At 43.1% G+C, this 19597-nt stretch overlaps 1 protein-coding gene across 1 annotated transcript in view; it reads left to right on the forward strand.

Moving 5' to 3' along the window:
- Positions 1-709: 709 nt before the first annotated feature.
- LOC112263552 (V-set and transmembrane domain-containing protein 2B) overlaps positions 710-19597 on the forward strand; it is a 20342-nt gene continuing 1454 nt past the window's right edge. Inside the window, exons 1-4 of the mRNA XM_024439958.2 lie at positions 710-1632; positions 2383-2570; positions 3418-3447; positions 4171-4570. Of these exons, the coding sequence (XP_024295726.1) occupies positions 1560-1632; positions 2383-2570; positions 3418-3447; positions 4171-4570 (691 nt within the window). The 5' untranslated portion in view covers positions 710-1559. The remainder of the gene's footprint in view (positions 1633-2382; positions 2571-3417; positions 3448-4170; positions 4571-19597) is intronic.

Below are 19597 nucleotides of genomic sequence, written 5' to 3' on the forward strand. Positions count from 1 at the left end.
AGCTCTCATGTCCTCTTCTCACAATTCTCTCTGACTCTAGCACTCTATACTAGCTTTGGGTGAAGTGCTAATGGGAAGAATTCAGTGAACAAGCAATGCATTATTGGCAGCTAGGCAGCTGGGAGAGCCGTTTTAGGATTCAGCCAGGGGATCAGTCTGCTGCACCATCCAGGCATCTCAGAAAGACCCTAGATTAAAGCAATAATCGTGGCACCGAGTATGGACCACTCGGTGGCACACATCCTTGTGTGTGTGTGTGTGTGTGTGTGTGTGTGTGTGTGTGTGTGTGTGTGTGTGTGTGTGTGTGTGTGTGTGTGTGTGTGTGTGTGTGTGTGTGTGTGTGTGTGTGTGTGTGTGTGTGTGTGTGTGTGTGTGTGTGTGTGTGTGTGTGTGTGTGTGTGTGTGTGTGTGTGTGTGCGTGTCACAGCAGGCTGGTCACACCAATCATCATAATCATCAAACCTTAAACCGTTATGACATGTATTGGGTGACATTGACATAATGACCTATTTATTTTAAAAGCAAATAGCACAACATGATTAAATAGGACCAAGACTGTGTTGAGTGGTTCAATATCATAGTGAGATTGATTTTAATCCGAATTACAACATTGTCTGTTTGAGGGAATACGGATTATCCCGGTGGTTATAATACCAGAGGCTGTGCGACAGCTGACCAATACTGCAACAACAAAAGTAGAAAGCGCTGCAGTTTTTCTGTAGGCCTATTTTTCACATGAAATAAATACAAATCTCGGCTCCTGCTGATTTTAGAGTGGCTTGATGATTTTGGAAAAAAACAGCATGAATCATCTTGATTCTATATGTTTTAAGGGCTGGCATTTCGTTTGGACGTCAGGTTGTGAGAATTGTCCTCATAGGTTGTGCCGCGCGTTGATTTGAGGGAAGGGTTGATTAGGTTTCAACGCGCGTCAAGCTATCGGTGGCGTCGCGCGCACGCCACACTAAGTTAGTGGGTTTGGAAATGCTAAAGCGCCTCCTCACTGATATGCACACGCACACAAAGCAGACGGATCTACTGATCCTCCAGGTCTTAGTACAAAACACGGGAATCTCGTCCACGGCAGGTCCTCTTTATGGGAGCGGACACAAGGATGGTTATGTAATGGGTCTTGGAGAAGTGCCCGGGAAACATTCCCTTCACGTGGAAAGCAGAATGAGCAGGTTTCTTTCAGCCGAGAAGAAGTTTGGTTTCGACCTGAAGCACATCAGGAAATAAGGAATCACAGATATAAGGGGATAATAACAGAATATAGAGCAGCTGCAGAACATTCTCACTGATCAAGAGAGGGTATTCTGGTTCGCACCTTTGGATTGTACGTTTTTCGCCTGGCTGGCAGGAAAACATATTGGAGTACGTTATTTGGATCTTGTGAAATATCTTGAATCTTTGGGAAAGCTAACGAATTCCCCCAACATATCAGAGACGAACGCTTGCCCGTCATGGAAATTGAAATGTTGATGTTATAAAGATACATTTATGGTCAAATGACCGTCTTCACGCGCTCTCTAATCTAACGACCCTGGGATATCTATGAGATGGAAAAACGGGGACTCAACGGCGTCCTTTATTATTTAATTCTTAACGCACCCTTGTTTTTCTGTGTAAATGGTAAGTCAACTTTGATAGTCGTGGCATGCCGTGCTTTTGATGGTGAACACAAATGCTGTCAATCGAACAGCCCCTGTGGTTAGATTTTTGATTTCAAGCTGTTGTGATATGGACCGGACCGGGTCATTATTTGAAGTCGAGCGCATTATTATGCTGCAGTGACTTGGTCGTTATGAGTATATATAAATAAAAAAAACGAATTACGTTATCGATTAAATGATACATGGGTGAGAGAATAGATTGATAGGATTCAAGTATTAGACGAACACATGTCAAGACTGTGCTTCAGCAGTTTTGCATAATGTCCACATTTCCTCAGTTATGCTAAGCCTAATGCTAGATCAACATGATCTCTCAAAACACGTAAAGCAACAATAATTGGTATTCTCATAGTGACCAAATACTTGTATTTATTCCGTTACAGGTTATATCAAACGCCATGGTCATTTCAATAATTCACAGTACACAGGACACAGGTCACATAAAGCCAATACGCCTAGTTGTGTAGGCTACCTTTGCGTCATTGCTTCATTGTCTATTTTCTTTTAAGTCTTAAACTAATATAAACTGATATTTAAATTTAATGGCAACCTGAATATGATTGTATTGCGAAATCCAGACAATGTGGAAACGGATCTCACTAAAGCGCATGTCAGTTGTCTGTCATGAGGCTACGTAATCTCAGACCTTTGTAAATGTGTTATTCCAACATAGTAATCTATTCTATACGTTCTCTTTTCTCAATGTTAGCTACGTTTACTGAAGTGCCCAAAGATGTGAGTGTCAGTGAGGGAGAAGACGTTGAGATGCCGTGCGCCTTTCGGGCCATCGGATCATCGCCCTTCTCGCTTGAGATCCAGTGGTGGTACCTAAAGGAGACAACACCTAAAGAACATGTACACGAACTGCAAATAAGCGCTCCGGCGAACAGAGCCAAGGTAATGCTGTCCCCATGACAGAGAGGGCAGGTTGGGCTGCTCCCGGGCAACTACTGAGAGGGGCTCTGTTTAAATGTTCGAAGTTGCACCAAAAGTGATTGACACGTACGGCTACGGCTGTGTGTGCAATCTGGCCTTTCATGATGGCATCGCCATATGTACGACATATGTCGCTATTTATTTGATGGACTCCATTACAACATGTTTGCCGACTAAAAGCACGTGAAGGGATATACTGGAGATTATAAACACTGTGTGGCCATTCGTATTACAGAAGGGGGTCTGTATATTGTGCGGGAAGGGGGGGGGGGCGTCACACCTAATGATACAAATGGCACTTGTTTGATTTTAAAATTAGTTCAGGGAGAGTTCTCATGCATGCAGCGGAAATACCCACGTTGGAATATTCCATAATGCTGTTGGATAACTGTGACATGATTACGCAATCTGTGCCTCTGTTTCAATCGACTCCGGGACACAGAACAACCCCATCTGTAGTTTCTGCTCTGTTATTTAAGCACAATAAACATGCACTGGAAAACACAAACGAGCAGTTATTACAGCTCGAGAGTTAATGCAGCTGTTGCTGTCCATGCATGGTTCTGATGTCAATGCACGCTGTTTCGGGCAGGTTTGGGAACAACGCAACTGTTGCTGTCCATGGTGCTGATTCCAATGCGCGCAACTGTAGAAACAATTGTACAATGTCGAAAGCTAATCAAAATTGCACATGGAATTCCAATTGTGTTGAAGCTCATATCCTAAAGTGTAATTGCTATTAACGAGAGTATTATGCAGTCTTGTGTCTCTGGCTGACCATAACACTTCGACAAATTTCTGATTTCAGGTCACTCAAAAGGATGCCACAAAAATAAGCGTAAGTGTTTTTGTTTCCTCGTATCCAACTGAAGCATTCACGCTAAAACTTTGTCATAGCGTAGATATCTATCTGATTTCTTCAAATGTTGTATATGGCAGCACAGTTTAAGTCCCATAATGCATTTGAGTAATAAAAGGTTTATAAACGTTGTTCAAAATCATAGGGCTAGCCACATCATATGGCCAAGTGTCGCTATGGAGGTCGATGGACAATATTTTAGCACAAGGTATGGTGGTAACTGTCCACGCCTCTGTTGCAAGTGGGCATTTTTCCAAGCATCGTTTTTTTCTAGATTTACGACTCCATTTTGTACAGTTGGCTCAAACCTGGCTGGCTTACCATTATCATGTCGCCTTTATAATATAAATATAGCCTAATCTTGTTTTGAAATGTATCCAGAGACTTGCCACACAACAGGCAGCATTAAATCTGCCATGTTTAGGCCCACCACTAAACTGCGACGTTATTGCATTTTCCTGCGGAGAGGCAAGTCATTTCTCTATTGAGACTGCGTCCACACGTTTAAGATTTTTGGGGGGATTATAGGCCTTTAGGATTTAGGCTATCAAACCCATAAACCCTCATCGCGTGCTGCGTATGTGCCAGTAGTCTAATGAGTGGCCGGCATAGTCTACTTTGATATAGACATATTTATTGTCGAAACCAACAGGTTATACTGTGCATGTAGCAATTTCTCCCTTTCTCTGTTTCTCTTTGTAGACTGTGAGGGTGCAGGGCAGCGCCATATCTCACAGGCTTAGTCTCTCCAAGGTGCGAAAAGAGGACGAAGGGGTGTACGAGTGCCGGGTTTCCGACTTGTACTCCGACGAGACTCAGGAATACAAGGTTCAAGCCACCCTCCGGGTGATTCCGCGTGATGGCATGGTGGCCGAGGAGGCCGTGTCCCACATTCAGAATAGATGGCCACTGAGGAACAGCAAGGACGCGGTAGCCGGGGGGCGGGCTACCTCTGAGCCGGGTCAGGGAAAGCCTCGTGTGCCTCCTCCAGCGGGAAATGGCCCCCTCCCCGCCAGCACGATGACCACCGCCTCTGCAGCAAAGTCCTCAGCTTCGCCAAGGCCGGGCAATGCGGCCATCCTCCGACAGCAGCACGGAGCTGGTAAGTTAAAGTGCAACAGTGACACCTAGTGATACAAAGGTAGAAGATGGGGAGTTTGTGTGTGTTACTCCTCCATCTTCTGTCAGACCATCAGGAGCATGTCGTTCAGATCGGTGATTTACCCTCTTTGAGTGAATAATAAATTACACTGACATTTTTATTGTCATTGAATAATATAATCTTATTTACAAATAATATATTTGATGATGTTTGTGTAGAGAACACAACCTGTTACATGTAATTATATTGCTTCACATGGCAGTGTTTCTTACGGGGAGGTATTCTTTATTTCATCATAATAATAAAAAAATGCATTTATCCATGCTGGGACATATCTACCTATCTTGCCACCAGTTGAGGCATTTGATTTTGCCAGAGGTTTTTGTCAGACTATGGAGAGTGAGGGAAGGTGTGTATGTATATGCAGTAGGTATCGTAAATATTCATCCCCTTGTTTTCTTTACTCACATTTTCTTGCGTGGCATAGTGGGATTGAAATGTCATTGTGATTGATCTACACACAATTCTCCATTATGTCAAAGTGAAAAGAATGTTAACAAATTAATAGGCCTACAAATGAAATAACTAAAATATAGTTGTGGCACAAGTATTCACCCTTTTTGTTTAGGCAAGCCTAAATTAGTTCAGGAGTAAAATGAAGCTTAGAAAATCACGTAATAAGTTACATGGACTCACACTGTATGAAGTAATAAGGGTTGACATGATTTTTTTAATGGTTAACCCTTCCTCTGTCCCCCATACAACATAAACAAGGCCCCTCAGTCAAGTGTTGAATTTCAAGCACAGATTCAACTACAAAAACCAGTGAGCTTTTCAAAAGCCTCGTAAAGAAGGGCAGTGATTGCTAGATGGGTAACATTAACAAATTAGACATTGAATATCTCTTTAAGCATAGTCAAGTTAATAATGATGCTGTGGATGATGTACTAAACCACCCAGACACAACAAAAGTCTTTCTTAACTGAGCTGTAGGACAATATGGAAACTCCTCCGGGATGTCACCATGAGGCCAATAGTGATTTCAAAACAGCTAGCTGTGAAGGGAGGAAACTGAAGATCGATCAGCAACATTGTAGTTACTCGACAATAATGTCCTAAAATGACAGAGTGAACAGAAATAGAAATAGAAAAGACTGTGGCTGAAATGGTGAATCCAATAGTTTGAAAGGGTTTCCGCATTCTTTTGTATACATACATGATAAACAAATCAAAATATATTTTAGATTATAGATTCTTTAAAGTAGCCACTCTTTGCCTTGATGACAGCTTTGCACACAATGAGTAGGTGTGAGGTCAGGGCTATAGGATTGAGGTCAGGGCTTTGTGATTTCCACTCCAATACCTTGACTTTGTTGTCCTTAAGCCATTTTGCCACAACTTTGGAAGTATGCTTGGGGTCATTGTCCATTTGGAATACCCATTTGCGACCAAGATTTAACTTCCTGACTGATGTCTTGAGATGTTGCTTCAGTATATCCACATATTTTTCCTTCCTCATTGTGCCATGTATTTTGTGAAGTGCACCAGTCCCTCCTGCAGCAAAGCATCCCCACAACATGATGCTGCCACCCCTGTGCTTCACGGTTAGGATGGTGTTCTTTGGCTTGCAAGCCTCCCCCTTTTTCCTCCAAACATAACGATGGTCATTATGGCCAAACAGTTCTATTTTTGTTTCATCAGACCAGAGGACATTTCTCCAAAAAGTATGATTTTTGTCCCCATGTGCAGTTGCAAACTGTAGTCTGGCTTTTTTTATGGCGGTTCTGGAGCAGTGTCTTCTTTCTTGCTGAGCGGCCTTTCAGGTTTGTCAATATAGGACTTGTTTTACTGTGGATATAGATACTTTGTACCTGTTTCCTCCAGCATCTTCAGAAGGTCCTTTGCTGTTGTTCTGGGATTGATTTGCACTTTTTGCACCAAAGTACGTTCATCTCTAGGAGACAGAACGTGTCTCCTTCCTGAGCGGAATGACGACTGCGTGGTCCCATGGTGTTTATACTTACGTACTATTGTTTGTACAGATGAACGTGGTACCTTCAGGCATTTGGAAATTGCTCCCAAGGATGAACCAGACTCGTGGAGGTCTACAATTCTTTTTCTGAGATCTTGGCTGATTTATTTTGATTTTCCCATGATGTCAAGCAAAGTGATACTGAGTTTGAAGGTATGACTTGAAATACATCCACAGGTACACCTCCAATTGACTCAAATTATGTCAATTAGCCTATCAGCAGCTTCTAAAGCCAATACATAATTTTCTGGAATTCTCCAAGCTGTTTAATTAAAGGCACAGTCAACTTTGTGTATGCACAATTATGACCCACTGGAATTGTGATACAGTGAATTAAAAGTGAAATAATGTCTCTGTAGACAAATGTTGGAAATATTACTTGTGTCATGCACAAAGTAGACCTAACCGACTTGCCAAAACTATAGTTTGTTAAGAAATTTGTGGAGTGGTTGAAACATGAGTTTCAAATTTCTGCACTGCTAGAGCTTCCCCTGCCAACTTTAAGTGCTGTTATTGTGAAGTGGAAATATCTAGGAGCAACAACGGCTCAGCCGTGAAGTGGTAGGTCACACAAGCTCACAGAATAGGACCACCGAGTGCTGAAGCGTGTAGCACGTAAAAATAATCTTATCTTCTGTAGCACGTAAAAATAATCTATCTTCAGTTGCAACACTCACTATCGAGTTCCAAACTGCCTCTGGAAGCAACGTCAACACAATAATTGTTCGCCAGGGGAGGTTAATGAAATGGTTTCCATGGCCGAGCAGCCGCACACAAGCCTAAGATCACCATGTGCAATGCTAATCGTTGGCTGGAGTGGTGTAAATCTCGCCGCCATTGGACTCTGCAATAGTGGAACCATGTTCTCTGGAGTGATGATTCACGCTTCACCATCTGGCAGTCCGACAGACGAATCTGGATTTGACGGATGCCAGGAGAACGCTACCTGCCCGAATACATAGAGGAGGAATAAGGTCGAAGGAATTGTCCGTAGAGCTCAGAGACAGTCTGGGGCTGTTTTTCATGATTCGGGCTAGGCCCCTTAGTTCCAGTGAAGGGAAATGTTTGGTACTTTTTACCGCTTTTTCTACCCAATTTTGTGATATCCAATTGGTAGTAGTTACAGTCTTGTACCATGGCTGCAACTCCCGTACGGACTCGGAAGAGGCAAAGGTCGAGAGCCGTGCATCCTCCGAAACACAACCCAGCCAAGCCGCACTGCTTCTTCACACACTGCCCGCTTAACCTGAAAGCCAGCCACACTGTGGAAACACTGTACAGCTGTTGACTGAAGTCATCATACATGCGCTCGGACGCCACAAGGAGTGCGATGGGACAAGGACATCCCAGCAGGCCAAACCCTACCCTAACCCAGATGACGCTGGGGCCTCCTCATGGGTCTCCGTTGGTGGCCTGCTGCGACACAGCCCAGGATCGAACCTGGATCTGTAGTGATGCCTCTAGCACTGAGATGCATTGCCTTAGACCGCTGCGCTACTCGGTAGGCCTGTGAAGCGAAACTTTAACGCTACAGCATACAATGACATTCTAGATGGTTCTGTGCTTCCAACTTTGTGGCAACAGTTTGGGGAAGGTCCTTTCCTGTTTCAGCATGCTAATGCCCCTGTGCACAAAATGAGGTCCATACAGAAATGGATTGTCGAGATCGGTGTGGAAAACATTGACTGGCATGCACAGAGCCCTGACCTCAACCCCATCGAACACCTTTGGGAAGAATTGGAAGGCCGACTGCGAGCCAGGCCAAATCACCCAACATCAGTGCCCGACCTCACTAATGCTCTTGTGGCTGAATGGAAGCAAGTCCCCGTAGCAATGTTCCAACTTCTAGTGGAAAGCCTTCCCAGAAGAGTGAAGGCTGTTATAGCAGCAAAGGGTGGACCAACTCCATATTAATGCCCATCATTTTGGAATGAGATGTTCAAAGAGCAGGTGTCCACATACTTTTGGTAATGCAGTATATACGGTGCCTTCAGAAAGTATTCAGACCCCTTGACTTTTTCCACATTTTGTTACGTTACAGACTTATTATAAATGAATAACAGAAAAATAAATGTCCATCATTCCGCAAACAATACCCCATAATGACAAAGTGAAAACAGGTTTTTAGAAATGTTTGCTAATTTATTAAATACGAAAAACAGAAATATGTTATTTACATTAGTATGCAGACCCTTTGCTATGAGACTCGAGAATTGAGCTCAGGTCCATCCTGTTTCAATTGATTATCCTTGAAATGTTTCTACAACATTGGAGTCCAACTGTGGTAAATTCAATTGATTGGACATGATTTGGAAAGGCACACACTTGTCTATAAGGTCCCACAGTTGTCAGTGCTTGTTAGAGCAAAAGCTAAGTCATAAGTTTGAAGGAATTGTCCATAGAGCTCAGAGACAGGATTGTGTAGTGGCACAGATCTGAGGAAGGGTATAGCATCATGTCTGGAGGAAACCTGGCACCATCCCTACATGAAGCATGGTGGTGGCAGCACCATGCTGTGGGGATGTTTTTCAGTGGCAGGGAAACTAGTCAGGATCAAAGCAAAGATGAACGGAGCAAAGCACAGAGAGATCCTTGATGAAAACCTGCTCCAGTGTGCTCAGGAACTCAGACTGGGGAAAAGGTTCACCTTCCAACAGGACAAAAGCCAAGACAACGCAGGAGTGGCTTTGGGACAAGTCCCTGAATGTCCCTGAGTGGCCCAGTCAGAGCCTGGACTTGAAACCGCTCAAACATCTCTGGAGAGACGTGAAAATACCTGTGCAGCAACGTTCCCCATCCAATCTGACAGAGCTTGGGAGGATCTACAGAGAAGAATGGGAGAAACTCCCCAGATTCAGGTGTGCCATGCTTGTAACGTGATACTCAAGAAGACTCAATGCTGTAATAGCTGCCAAAGGTGCTTCAAAAAAGTACTGAGTACAATGGTCTGAATTCTTACATGCTGACCAGACCGGACACATCGCGTGCGCCGCACAATACATTTAGAAATCCATGTTATTCAATTATTGCACCCACACTGCTCGCGTGCACCAACGAGCGTCTGCGATGCCAAGGGCTAAAATAGAACTCCTTTCTATTTCTGATGCAGATCGTGCTGAAAGTTCTGCCTCTCCCATCTCCTCATTGGTTTATAGAAGCAGGTACCCATGTGCCATCTCTTCATTGGTTATAACCACGTGGGTGATTGAAAGATGAACTGTTTTTCCGATAGTCGTGGTAAGACTATGAAAGTTTAGATGCCGATCACCATATAAAGTTCAAAGATGAAAAAGCCTTGCAGGAGGAGAGATGACTAGAAACGATTCGGTTGGCCGTTTTATGTGTGGATTAACTGTCGGAGTAAAAGACCTTGTGCATTTCAGGTAAAATAACAACTCAATGTTTATAACCCAGGACAAATTAGCTAGCAACAGCAATCTAGCTAAATAGGACAAATTAGCTAGCAAGTGCAAGCTAACTAGCTAAATTGTCATACATGTTTAATGAATGTCATTGGTTCAGAGTTTGTTTTGATATTTTAACCTGCGTGTTGTGATCGCGTTTGGTGTAGGGGCACAAAATAAATTTATGCACGGTAGCGCACGCACGCAGCCGGTTTGGGTTCCGTGATATGTAAATATGATATTTCAGTTGATTATATTTTATAAATGAGCAAAAATGTCTAAAAAACTGTTTTTGCTTTATCATTATGGGGCATTGTGTGTAAATTAAATTAATGAGGAGGAAAAAAAACAATTTAATAATCAATTTCAGAATAAGGCTGCAATGTAACAAAATGTGGAAAAAGTCAAGGGGTCTGAATACTTTCCTGAATACTTTCCGAAGGCACTGTATATATATAAATAAATTAATAAATATAAATATATATATATATATGTATAAAAAACTATTCCAAAACATGCATCCTGTGTGCAAAAAGGCACTAAAGTAAGGCTGCCAAAAAAACATGGCAAAGGAATAAACTTTTTGTCCTCAATACAAAGCCTTATGTTTGGGGCAAATCCAACAACACATCCCTGAGTAACTGTCTCCTTATTTTCAAGCTTAGTGGTGGCTGTATCATGGTATGGGTATGCTTGACATTGGCAAAGATTTGGTTGTTTTTCAGGATAAAATGAAACGGGATGAAGCACAGGCACAATCCTAGAAAACCTGCTTCAGAAAACCTGCTTTACACCAGGGGCGAAACTTTGGTTTTAGAAGTGTGGGGGACACAAATTAGTAGTATGGTATGTATGTGTGTGTGTGTGTGAGTGTGTGTGTGTGTGTGTGTATGTATATATATATATATAATATAAAATACTAATTTGTGATCTACCAGCTTTAATATTGCAGATAGATAGTTGCTTCCATCAATGTAATTGTTTGCTATATATTTTTCAACTGTGCTGTGATGTTTCACAAAAGTTCTGAACCTTGCTATTCTCATAGATCTCCATATTGTACATTTAAAAAAAAATAATCTAATCCTGAATTATATTATTGATCGATTGACTATGACTATAAACAACTCAGCAGTGCTTATTTGCAGAGGCAGACGTGACTTGGCAGGGGGTCATGACCCATGACCCATGGCCCTTCTAGCCTTCTCTATTTAAAACAACAAAAAGTAAACAAATATGCCCACATCAAGCTAGGTAAGAGATTATTATATTAGTTTAAGTGATTGATAAGACTGAACTAGATCAAATGTAATTCAATAATCAATATTGTGTTGCACCTTGAACCTAACAAATGAACAACTCTTACAAATAAAGTACAACAACAAAGTTTACAACGTACACTGGGAGAGAAATTCACGTTTCAGCAGGACAATAACCTGCAACACAAATCTACACTGGAGTTGCTTACCTTGAAGACCATGAATGTTCCGTTTTGACTTAAATCTGCTTGAAATCTATGGCAAGACTTGAAAATTGCTGTCCAGCCATGATCCTCAACTCCTTGACGGAGCTTGAAGAATTTTGAAAGGAATATTTTGAAAATATCACACAATCCAGAGGTGGAAAGCTCTTAGAGGCTTACCCAGAAAGACACACAGCTGTAATCGCTGCCAAAGGTGATTTTAACATGTATTGACTCAGGGGTGAATACTTATCTCATCAACATATATTTTGTGTTTTATTTTTCATTAATTAAATAGATGGAATTTTCATTTCACTTTGACATGAATTATCAATCCCACTTCATAATGCAAAAAATTTTGAGAAATCCAAGGGGGGGGGGGGTGATTTCCACTACAGATGCTGCAGAGGAGCGTGACAGGTTCTTGCCTTTATAGTTTCCACCATATAGAGACAGAAATGATGAAGATGTGATTCACAATGGCCATGGATATGTGGTCTCCTCATGATCTCCACACTATAACGTGAGCGCGCCTTAAAGCAGCCCTTGGAGAGAGCGAGAAGGGGGCTATCTCACACGTCAGACTCGCTACTGATCGATGAAGCGCACTCCTGAATAATTCAATTTCACAGACTCCGCAGGAGGGTTTCACTCGCCGTTCTGCCATATCAGACTTACAGCCGCTGACGCAGTGGTGGTGCAGCGTGGGAGACATGTCTGGCTGGGGGGGTGGATGCACACTTATCAGTATGTGGGACCACACTTGTCTGTTTATGTGCGGTAGCATGTAACTGTGTACTGTATGTTTTGATTGTGTCTGTGTGTGTGTGTGTGTGTGTGTGTGTGTGTGTGTGTGTGTGTGTGTGTTTTGTGTGTGTGTGTGTGTGTGTGTGTGTGTGTACAGATGTGATGTGAAAGCAGCCAGGGAGACCATGTTCATATCTCTGGTTGGAAGCATGTGTCCAGACTCCTCCTCTTTCCTGGCTATTGCTGTCAGTGCGTTGGTGGTTTGCAGGGTGACTAAGGGGGTAATGTAGAGCAAGGCCCTCCTCTAATGATAGGCTGTTGCCAGGGTTCTGGCCTCTTTACACAGGGCTTGTCTCTCCCCTCAAGGGTTCTATACTTCTGTGTGGGGATTAGAGTGAAAGGAACTCCTGATGGGAAGTTTTCCAAAAGACTTTAGAGGCCCCTTGGAGGAGACATTGTGGGAAGTTTCATTCTCTGTTCCTTGCCTATTGTGTCTATCGTACTCAGTGTTGTGTCAGCTCGACGTGTGCTGTGGCTTGTTGGGGTGGCTGTTCTCCCCTTGCTGTGGCCTTGTCCTCGGGGCAAAGGAGGACAGCTGGTGGGGCCATAACTGGAGGAGAGGACTCTAGAGGAAACAGTTACACAACTCTACCTGTGTCCCTGAGTGCAGTGCTTCGTCTCTGCTGTCACTACTAGTCCCGACTTCAGTAATATCATCCAACAACATGTGCATCTAAATGTATGCTTGAAGCCAATACCATCTACAGAGCCTTGAGTTCCATTGAAAATGTAATCAACAGAGTTGTGCAAATTGGTCATTTGGAAGCCTACATTTACTTCTACATGTTCGTCATTTAGCAGACTCTCTCATCCAGAGGCCAGGGATCCATTTGGTCTTCTCTATGTGATCTGAATCCCTTACTTTCTGAATGAAGCTAACTGCCAACCGAGGGGTAATAATGCTGAAAACACCGAGCTAATAGAATGGCACCATGCTGTTAGTCCTCCTCGTGTTCAGAACACGGATGCTGCCATCCCGGACATGTACCGTGGACGTGAGAGTAGCCTGGAGCACAGTAAATGGCCTTCTCCTAGGAACTGGCATTGTGGATCAGCGTGCTCGGCCAACCCTGTCCTTAGCGAAGCGAGACAGAGGCGGCCATTTGGCGAGGAAAATCAGACAATATCGTTGCCAGTTCACTGATTTTTTCTCTCTCTCTCTCTCTCTCTCTCTCTCTCTCTCTCTCTCTCTCTCTCTCTCTCTCTCTCTCTCTCTCTCTCTCTCTCTTTTAACATGACCCCCTTTTCTCCAAAACACAATACAATCTATTTTTGTCCACTCTCTCAAAAATGACATTGAATCCTTTTCGGCCAAATGAGCAGTTACTACCTTTTTACTTGGTTTTGATTTATTTTAATTTTATTTAACCTTTAATTAACAAAGCAAGTCAGTTAAGAATAAATTCTTATTTACAAAGATGGCCTACCCCGGCCAAACCTGGACGAAGCTGTGCCAATTATGCACCACTCTATGGGACTCCCAATCACGGCCAGATGTGAATCAGCCTTCATTCAAACCAGGGACTGTAGTGTCACCTCTTGCACTGAGATGCAGTGACTTCGACCGCTATGCCACTCGGGAGCAAAATAATGCTCTGTTTAGATTACAAAATGAGGTTAGGCAGCCATTGTTAGGGCAATTGGATTGACTGACCAACATTCACATATGTACATCATACTGAGCAGTGATACATGTATGCTCCAGTTCTAAATAATGATTTAATATCAGGAAAACAACATCATCTGAGGATCAGAGGTATTACAGGCTGACCTCTGGGCTTGTTGTCTTAACATGATTGTCCAGGACAGAGCAAGGCAAACTCACCTGTTGAATTATGAGAATCTGATGCATATTATTTTTCATATATAGCAGTGCAAGGCTGATATATTCCTTCAAATTGTCTGGTCAGCATTTGCTCCTCTGTCTCTCGTCATGTATCTCTGTCAGACTAAATCAAATACAGTAAATCAATCCATGTAAAAGTGCCCTCCTGACACGTTTACGTTGACTGTGGGAGACAGATTTTTTTTCTTCTTTCTTTAAGTGAACCCCTCAACATATTTGTCAACAGATTGTGAAGGTTAAAAAGCACCCTGGCATATGTGAAAGATTGGCCCTCCCTTGTCGTGCCACAATAACAACAGTTGAGGGGGAAAAAATGTGATCTGGCCCGCCTCTCGGAAATGCGTGCATCTGTCACTTTTCTGCAATGTCATCTGGCTGAGTGGCAGAAACAATTAATATTAAAGGGGAAATGCCATGGGCATGGGGCAGATAAGCTGGCCCCTCAGCACACTGTCAGGTGTCTCAAATTGCCTCTCAAATGTTTCATTTTTCATCTGGGGGTTTGGTGGCCTTGCTGGGATAACAGATCAACTTGCAGTGCACCATTCTCCAGCGCTTCACAGGGAACCAGATTGATAGTCCCATGGAGGATCAGTGGCTAACACTTTGGGGATGGTGGCTGTCTATCATGAATTCACAGTGGAAAGTGTGGCGGACTGCACAGCTGTGAATGTTCCTCCTTCAACCTTGTTGAAACTTGAAACTGCGAATACAACCATCCATGGAATCACAAGCTCTACTCCCCGCATTTTCCAACATTGGAAACAGAATATTATTCGAAAGATTTTCATCTCAGAGCATTTCTTTGTTTGCGGCACCTCCCAAGCATTTATACAATAGTGTTGTCCCTTACTTTAAATGAATCTGAAATATTGTTTTACGTATCTCAGTAATTCGGCTCACTTGTTTCACGAAATCAACCTGTATGGTAAGGCCAATCTGAAAGCCAATTGCAAAGTGAACCGCTATTTCTTAGATCATTAATTAATCAATCACCAAATTAATTCACTGGAATATTCTAATTAGAATGATTGACTATCTATATTGATTATGGACTGCTTGATTAAAAGGAACATTTGGTAAATGGAAATATTCCACATTGTGGATGTGACTGTGGGAGTTAGTTTGATAATGTTGCTGTTTGTATTATTCACAGTGAAAGTGAGGTGAGAAAGAAGTTGACTATGCAATTTATTTATTTATCTATTATCCTACCAGGTAAGTTGACTGAGAACACATTCTCATTTGCAGCAACGACCTGGGGAATAGTTACAGGGGAGAGGAGGGGGATGAATGAGCCAATTGTAAACTGGGGATTATTAGGTGACGGTTTGAGGGCCAGATTGGGAATTTAGCCAGGACACAAGGGTTAACACCCCTACTCTTACGATAAGTGCCATAGGATCTTTAATGACCTCAGAGAGTCAGGACATCTGTTTAACGTCCCATCCGAAAGACGGCACCCTACACAGGACAGCCCTGGGGAATTGGGATATTTTTTTAGACCAGAAGAAAGAGTGCCTCCTACTGGCCCTACAACACCACTTCCAGCTTCACCTGGTCTCCCGTCCAGGAACTGACCAGGACCAATCTTGCTTAGCTTCAGAAGCAAGCCAGCAGTGGTATGCAGGGTGGTATGCTGCTGGCAATAGGATATGCAATAATATTAAAAACTGTGACTGTGTGCACTCAACAGTTCATCGAAAGGACTTGGCAGGTGAACTTGTTTGGTAGGGAGTGAGGAGGATGGCATAGAGCATGAGGACAGCCAGACAGTGATGATGCAAGAGCTCACTTGAATACACCTACCCAAAATGTAATGGTCTGCATGCTACTCTAGATTACCTTGATATCCCTTGGCAAGAGTATTTGTCTCTGGCTAGACAGCTGTCTCAATCCCTCATTAAACACCCAGTCTATCGCATCCTCTGTGTGTGTGTGTGTGTGTGTGTGTGTGTGTGTGTGTGTGTGTGTGTGTGTGTGTGTGTGTGGGGGGGGGTTAACGGACTGATGTGGCTTTTCAGCTGTCAGTCTCCGCTCTAAGGACAATTATGACAAGTTTTAGGTAGCTGTCAGACTGTATGGGAAGCACTTCACTTCTCCCAATGTGATGTTGATTGACTTCCGTTGTTGACTTACATTGTTTGCCTGGCAAGAAGGCACTGTGCTGGTGTTGTCATCTCTGTGACAGATGATGGCTGGACGGTTATGGGGACTTTACATTACTCTATTATTATTGGGCCTTTGTGTTGCAGCCTATAGCTCATCCAAGACCATGAGATAGTGGGAAAAGTGTTAGAGAAGTGGAGAGTATTCTCTTAAATAAGTAGTCCCTTTCAACTGTAAGGAAAGACACTACATGACCAATATGGAACAATGGTAGCTGGCAATCCATAATGGTAGAACTCTGTAGCGGTTCTCTTTATTGTAGGTACCCCAAGCAGTCAGAGTTGCAAAACTATGGCGCACTGCAGGGTGAAGTGGTGGAGGAGGACTTGTTTGCCTCACCCTCAGCTTGTATTATTGAACTTCCAAGGCTTCATTGTTTCCATGTGGTGAAGAAGCCTGTTGGAGTTCAACCTCCCCCTAACAAAAGAGAATGCTCACTTGTGACCTGTGTATCCATGAGGACAAACTTAGGCACCAACAAGAGAAAACATCACACAAAATCCATCTTTGTATGGTCAGTCCAGTTAAACGAATAGAACAATGTCAACCACCTGTGTGGAAGTCGTGTCTTTTGTTAGCCAAGCTCGGTCAATAGTTCCCTCTTTTTTTTCTCTGTCTCTCTTTGCAACATAGCCTTTTGTATTTATTTTTCCTGTCTCTATCGGCAGTACGTTGCGTTGCACTCCCCATTGAACACTCCATGCTCTGAAAACGTTTTTTTTTGTTTCTTTATCCACATCTGTGCTTTCAGTCGGTCTGTTTGTCCTCCCCCATATGCGATTCCTAATCATCCCCCTATTCAGACGTCTAGCAGATGCCAACCGTAACCTTCGAGAATAGTGATGTCATCCTAATGGCCATTAGTTACAGGTCTCCACAGTGCATAGCTGCTACTCTACAGAAAACACTCCTATTGAACAGAACGATGAGATTGTCCCTCTCATCCAAGGGGTTCTGCTTTAGGTCAATTGTCAATGTCTGCTAATGTGTGAGGGAGACAGAGAGGGAGACAGAGAGTGAGAGTGAGAGTGAGAGAGACAGAGAGAGAGAAATCAAGTGTACACCTCACAGGGCTGGTGTACTAATGACAGTAATTATTGTGCGAATAGGGCATGTAGCTGAGTCATAGCTAGCGTTGTACACTCTAGGGGTGTATTGTTTCTGCTTCACTTTGCCCCCAATGAGCTGCAATGTGATCTCCAAATAATGTGTTGGGCCTATTCATTTGCCATATTTCAACACCCCACGTCATACACCACAGATGGCTTTTTAACCCAATGTCCTGGGTTTTAGTTTCCAAATACTTGAATGTGGTGGGTTATATAAAGTATCACAGATTGTCGGCAGTTAAATAGACTATTGAATTCATTGTATTTTTAAAGGTCGAGGTTACTCTCACAAACCGACATTTCCATTGGACGTAAAACATTGGCTAACTGATTTATCTGCAGTAGGCAGACGATCTTACAGACACTGTGTTCTGAGATTAAGTGTATGATTTGATTGATTCAAAACTCAGTGGAGAATCCTCTGAACCCTCAAGGCAAAGCGATGTCATTCCCACAGAGAGATACCCACTGGTACTAAAACATGGTTCAACGATAAACAAGACTATTCCTCTACAGACTGTCGGGGCAAATTTGGAGTTGGAGCAGTGTGTGCTCCTATGAGTGTAAACTTTTCTCTTATTTTCTCTTATGTAGTGCTTCCAGTAGAGGGGATGAGTGCGGATGGAGTAATGCCTTGGTGTTACACGTTTGGCGACTGCTGTGTTAACGTGCGGAGTGATTCTGGCAACAATGGTCCTGGGGAGTGGTTCTCGGGTTTTAGCTGATTCGTGTGGGTTTATTCATGTTGTTCTTTTCATGGCTTTCGTTTGACCTTTGTACAGCTGTACCTGCATTCCATCTTCAATGCACACATATTTTAATTGCCCGAGTAGGAGAGTGTCTGATAAAGATCACCACGGATGACACAGGGTGAAATCAATGGTTTAATGTGGTTGTGGATAGAAAATAATGACTTTTCCTTGAGTCTGATGAAGTTGTAGAATATTCTATAGAATAGAGTAGAATTGAACATAGAACAGAGGGGTTTTGTGCCAAAGATTTCATACACATGTTAGAGGCATCAGAGCGTGAGAAGAAGTTCTGGTTTCTCAAGCAGGGCACCTGAAAAGTCTGGGTTTTCCCCGTGCTAAATTAATACCTATTAACACGAGATACGAACTTTGAACAGAGGTGGATCATTGCTTGATTAACCAATTTCAAAAGGTTATCTGAGGCAGTCCTCTGGTCCTTACCAGTATCACAACTGATAATCCTGCTCTGTTTCCACATTTCAATCGCAAAGTGCTTTTCTACTCAGGAAATTATTATTATTTTTCAACTAATTTAGATTGGATTGGAAATTTTAAAGATGTCTGTGACAAGCACCTGCCATAAGGGGTGATTGTAAGGGTCTGGCTGGGGCTGAGGTGGGGTGCGTCATGAGGGGACAGGAGCAGTCAGAGCCGGCTGTCTCCAGATAGCCTTAAGTAAACACCTGTCATTTGGATCCTTGGTGAGGAGGCTCAGATAAGCTGCCCTGTCCAGATGCTGTCCATCACTCTACAGCCAATCTACTCAATGACCACGGAAGACAGAGAGAGTGCAGAGCAGATAGAGATGAGAGAGAGATTTTAAAAGGGCAAAGGAAAAGAAATGTGGCAAGAATAATATGAGGGGTGGGACACAGAAGGAGGGATACAGTTTACAAAGAGGTACAGTGCCAGAGACATAAACAGAGAGAGGATGGAAGGCCATGAGAGATTGAAACAATCGAAGTAGAGTGGGGGAGAAACAAAGGGAATTGATGCGAAGATTAGAGCCAATCAGCGAATCAACGTTCAGCGAAATATGGAGAAAGACATTTGGTCTGATGCTTTCTCACTCACTCCATTTTGCCCTGAATACACTGCAGCTCTGTCTGTGATTAAGACAGCTGGCCTGGCTCCGGGTGTGTCTTGTAAGGCACTGTGAAGCACTTGTATTGCCCTGTTTGCGTGTAGTAGAGTTCATGTCTTTGAGTTGATGTGCGTGTGGTCTTTATACCATGTCTTTGGGCTGGGGGATGGTGGAAGTGTTGGTGTGTGGCTGTGTAGCGGGGCGTGGCCTGGTTGAGAACATGAGAAGGGAAAAACAGACGGCCGTTTCACACTAGAGGTGTCACAGAAACTCCAGCCCCGTTAAACATTGACTCATTGCGCTTGTTTCCGTGTGTGTGATCTGAAAAATCAATCTGGCCTGCCTTTTGTTTGTTGGGGTCT

This window comes from Oncorhynchus tshawytscha, linkage group LG12 (genome assembly GCF_018296145.1).
Source record: "Oncorhynchus tshawytscha isolate Ot180627B linkage group LG12, Otsh_v2.0, whole genome shotgun sequence".
Classification (NCBI taxonomy): domain Eukaryota; kingdom Metazoa; phylum Chordata; class Actinopteri; order Salmoniformes; family Salmonidae; genus Oncorhynchus; species Oncorhynchus tshawytscha.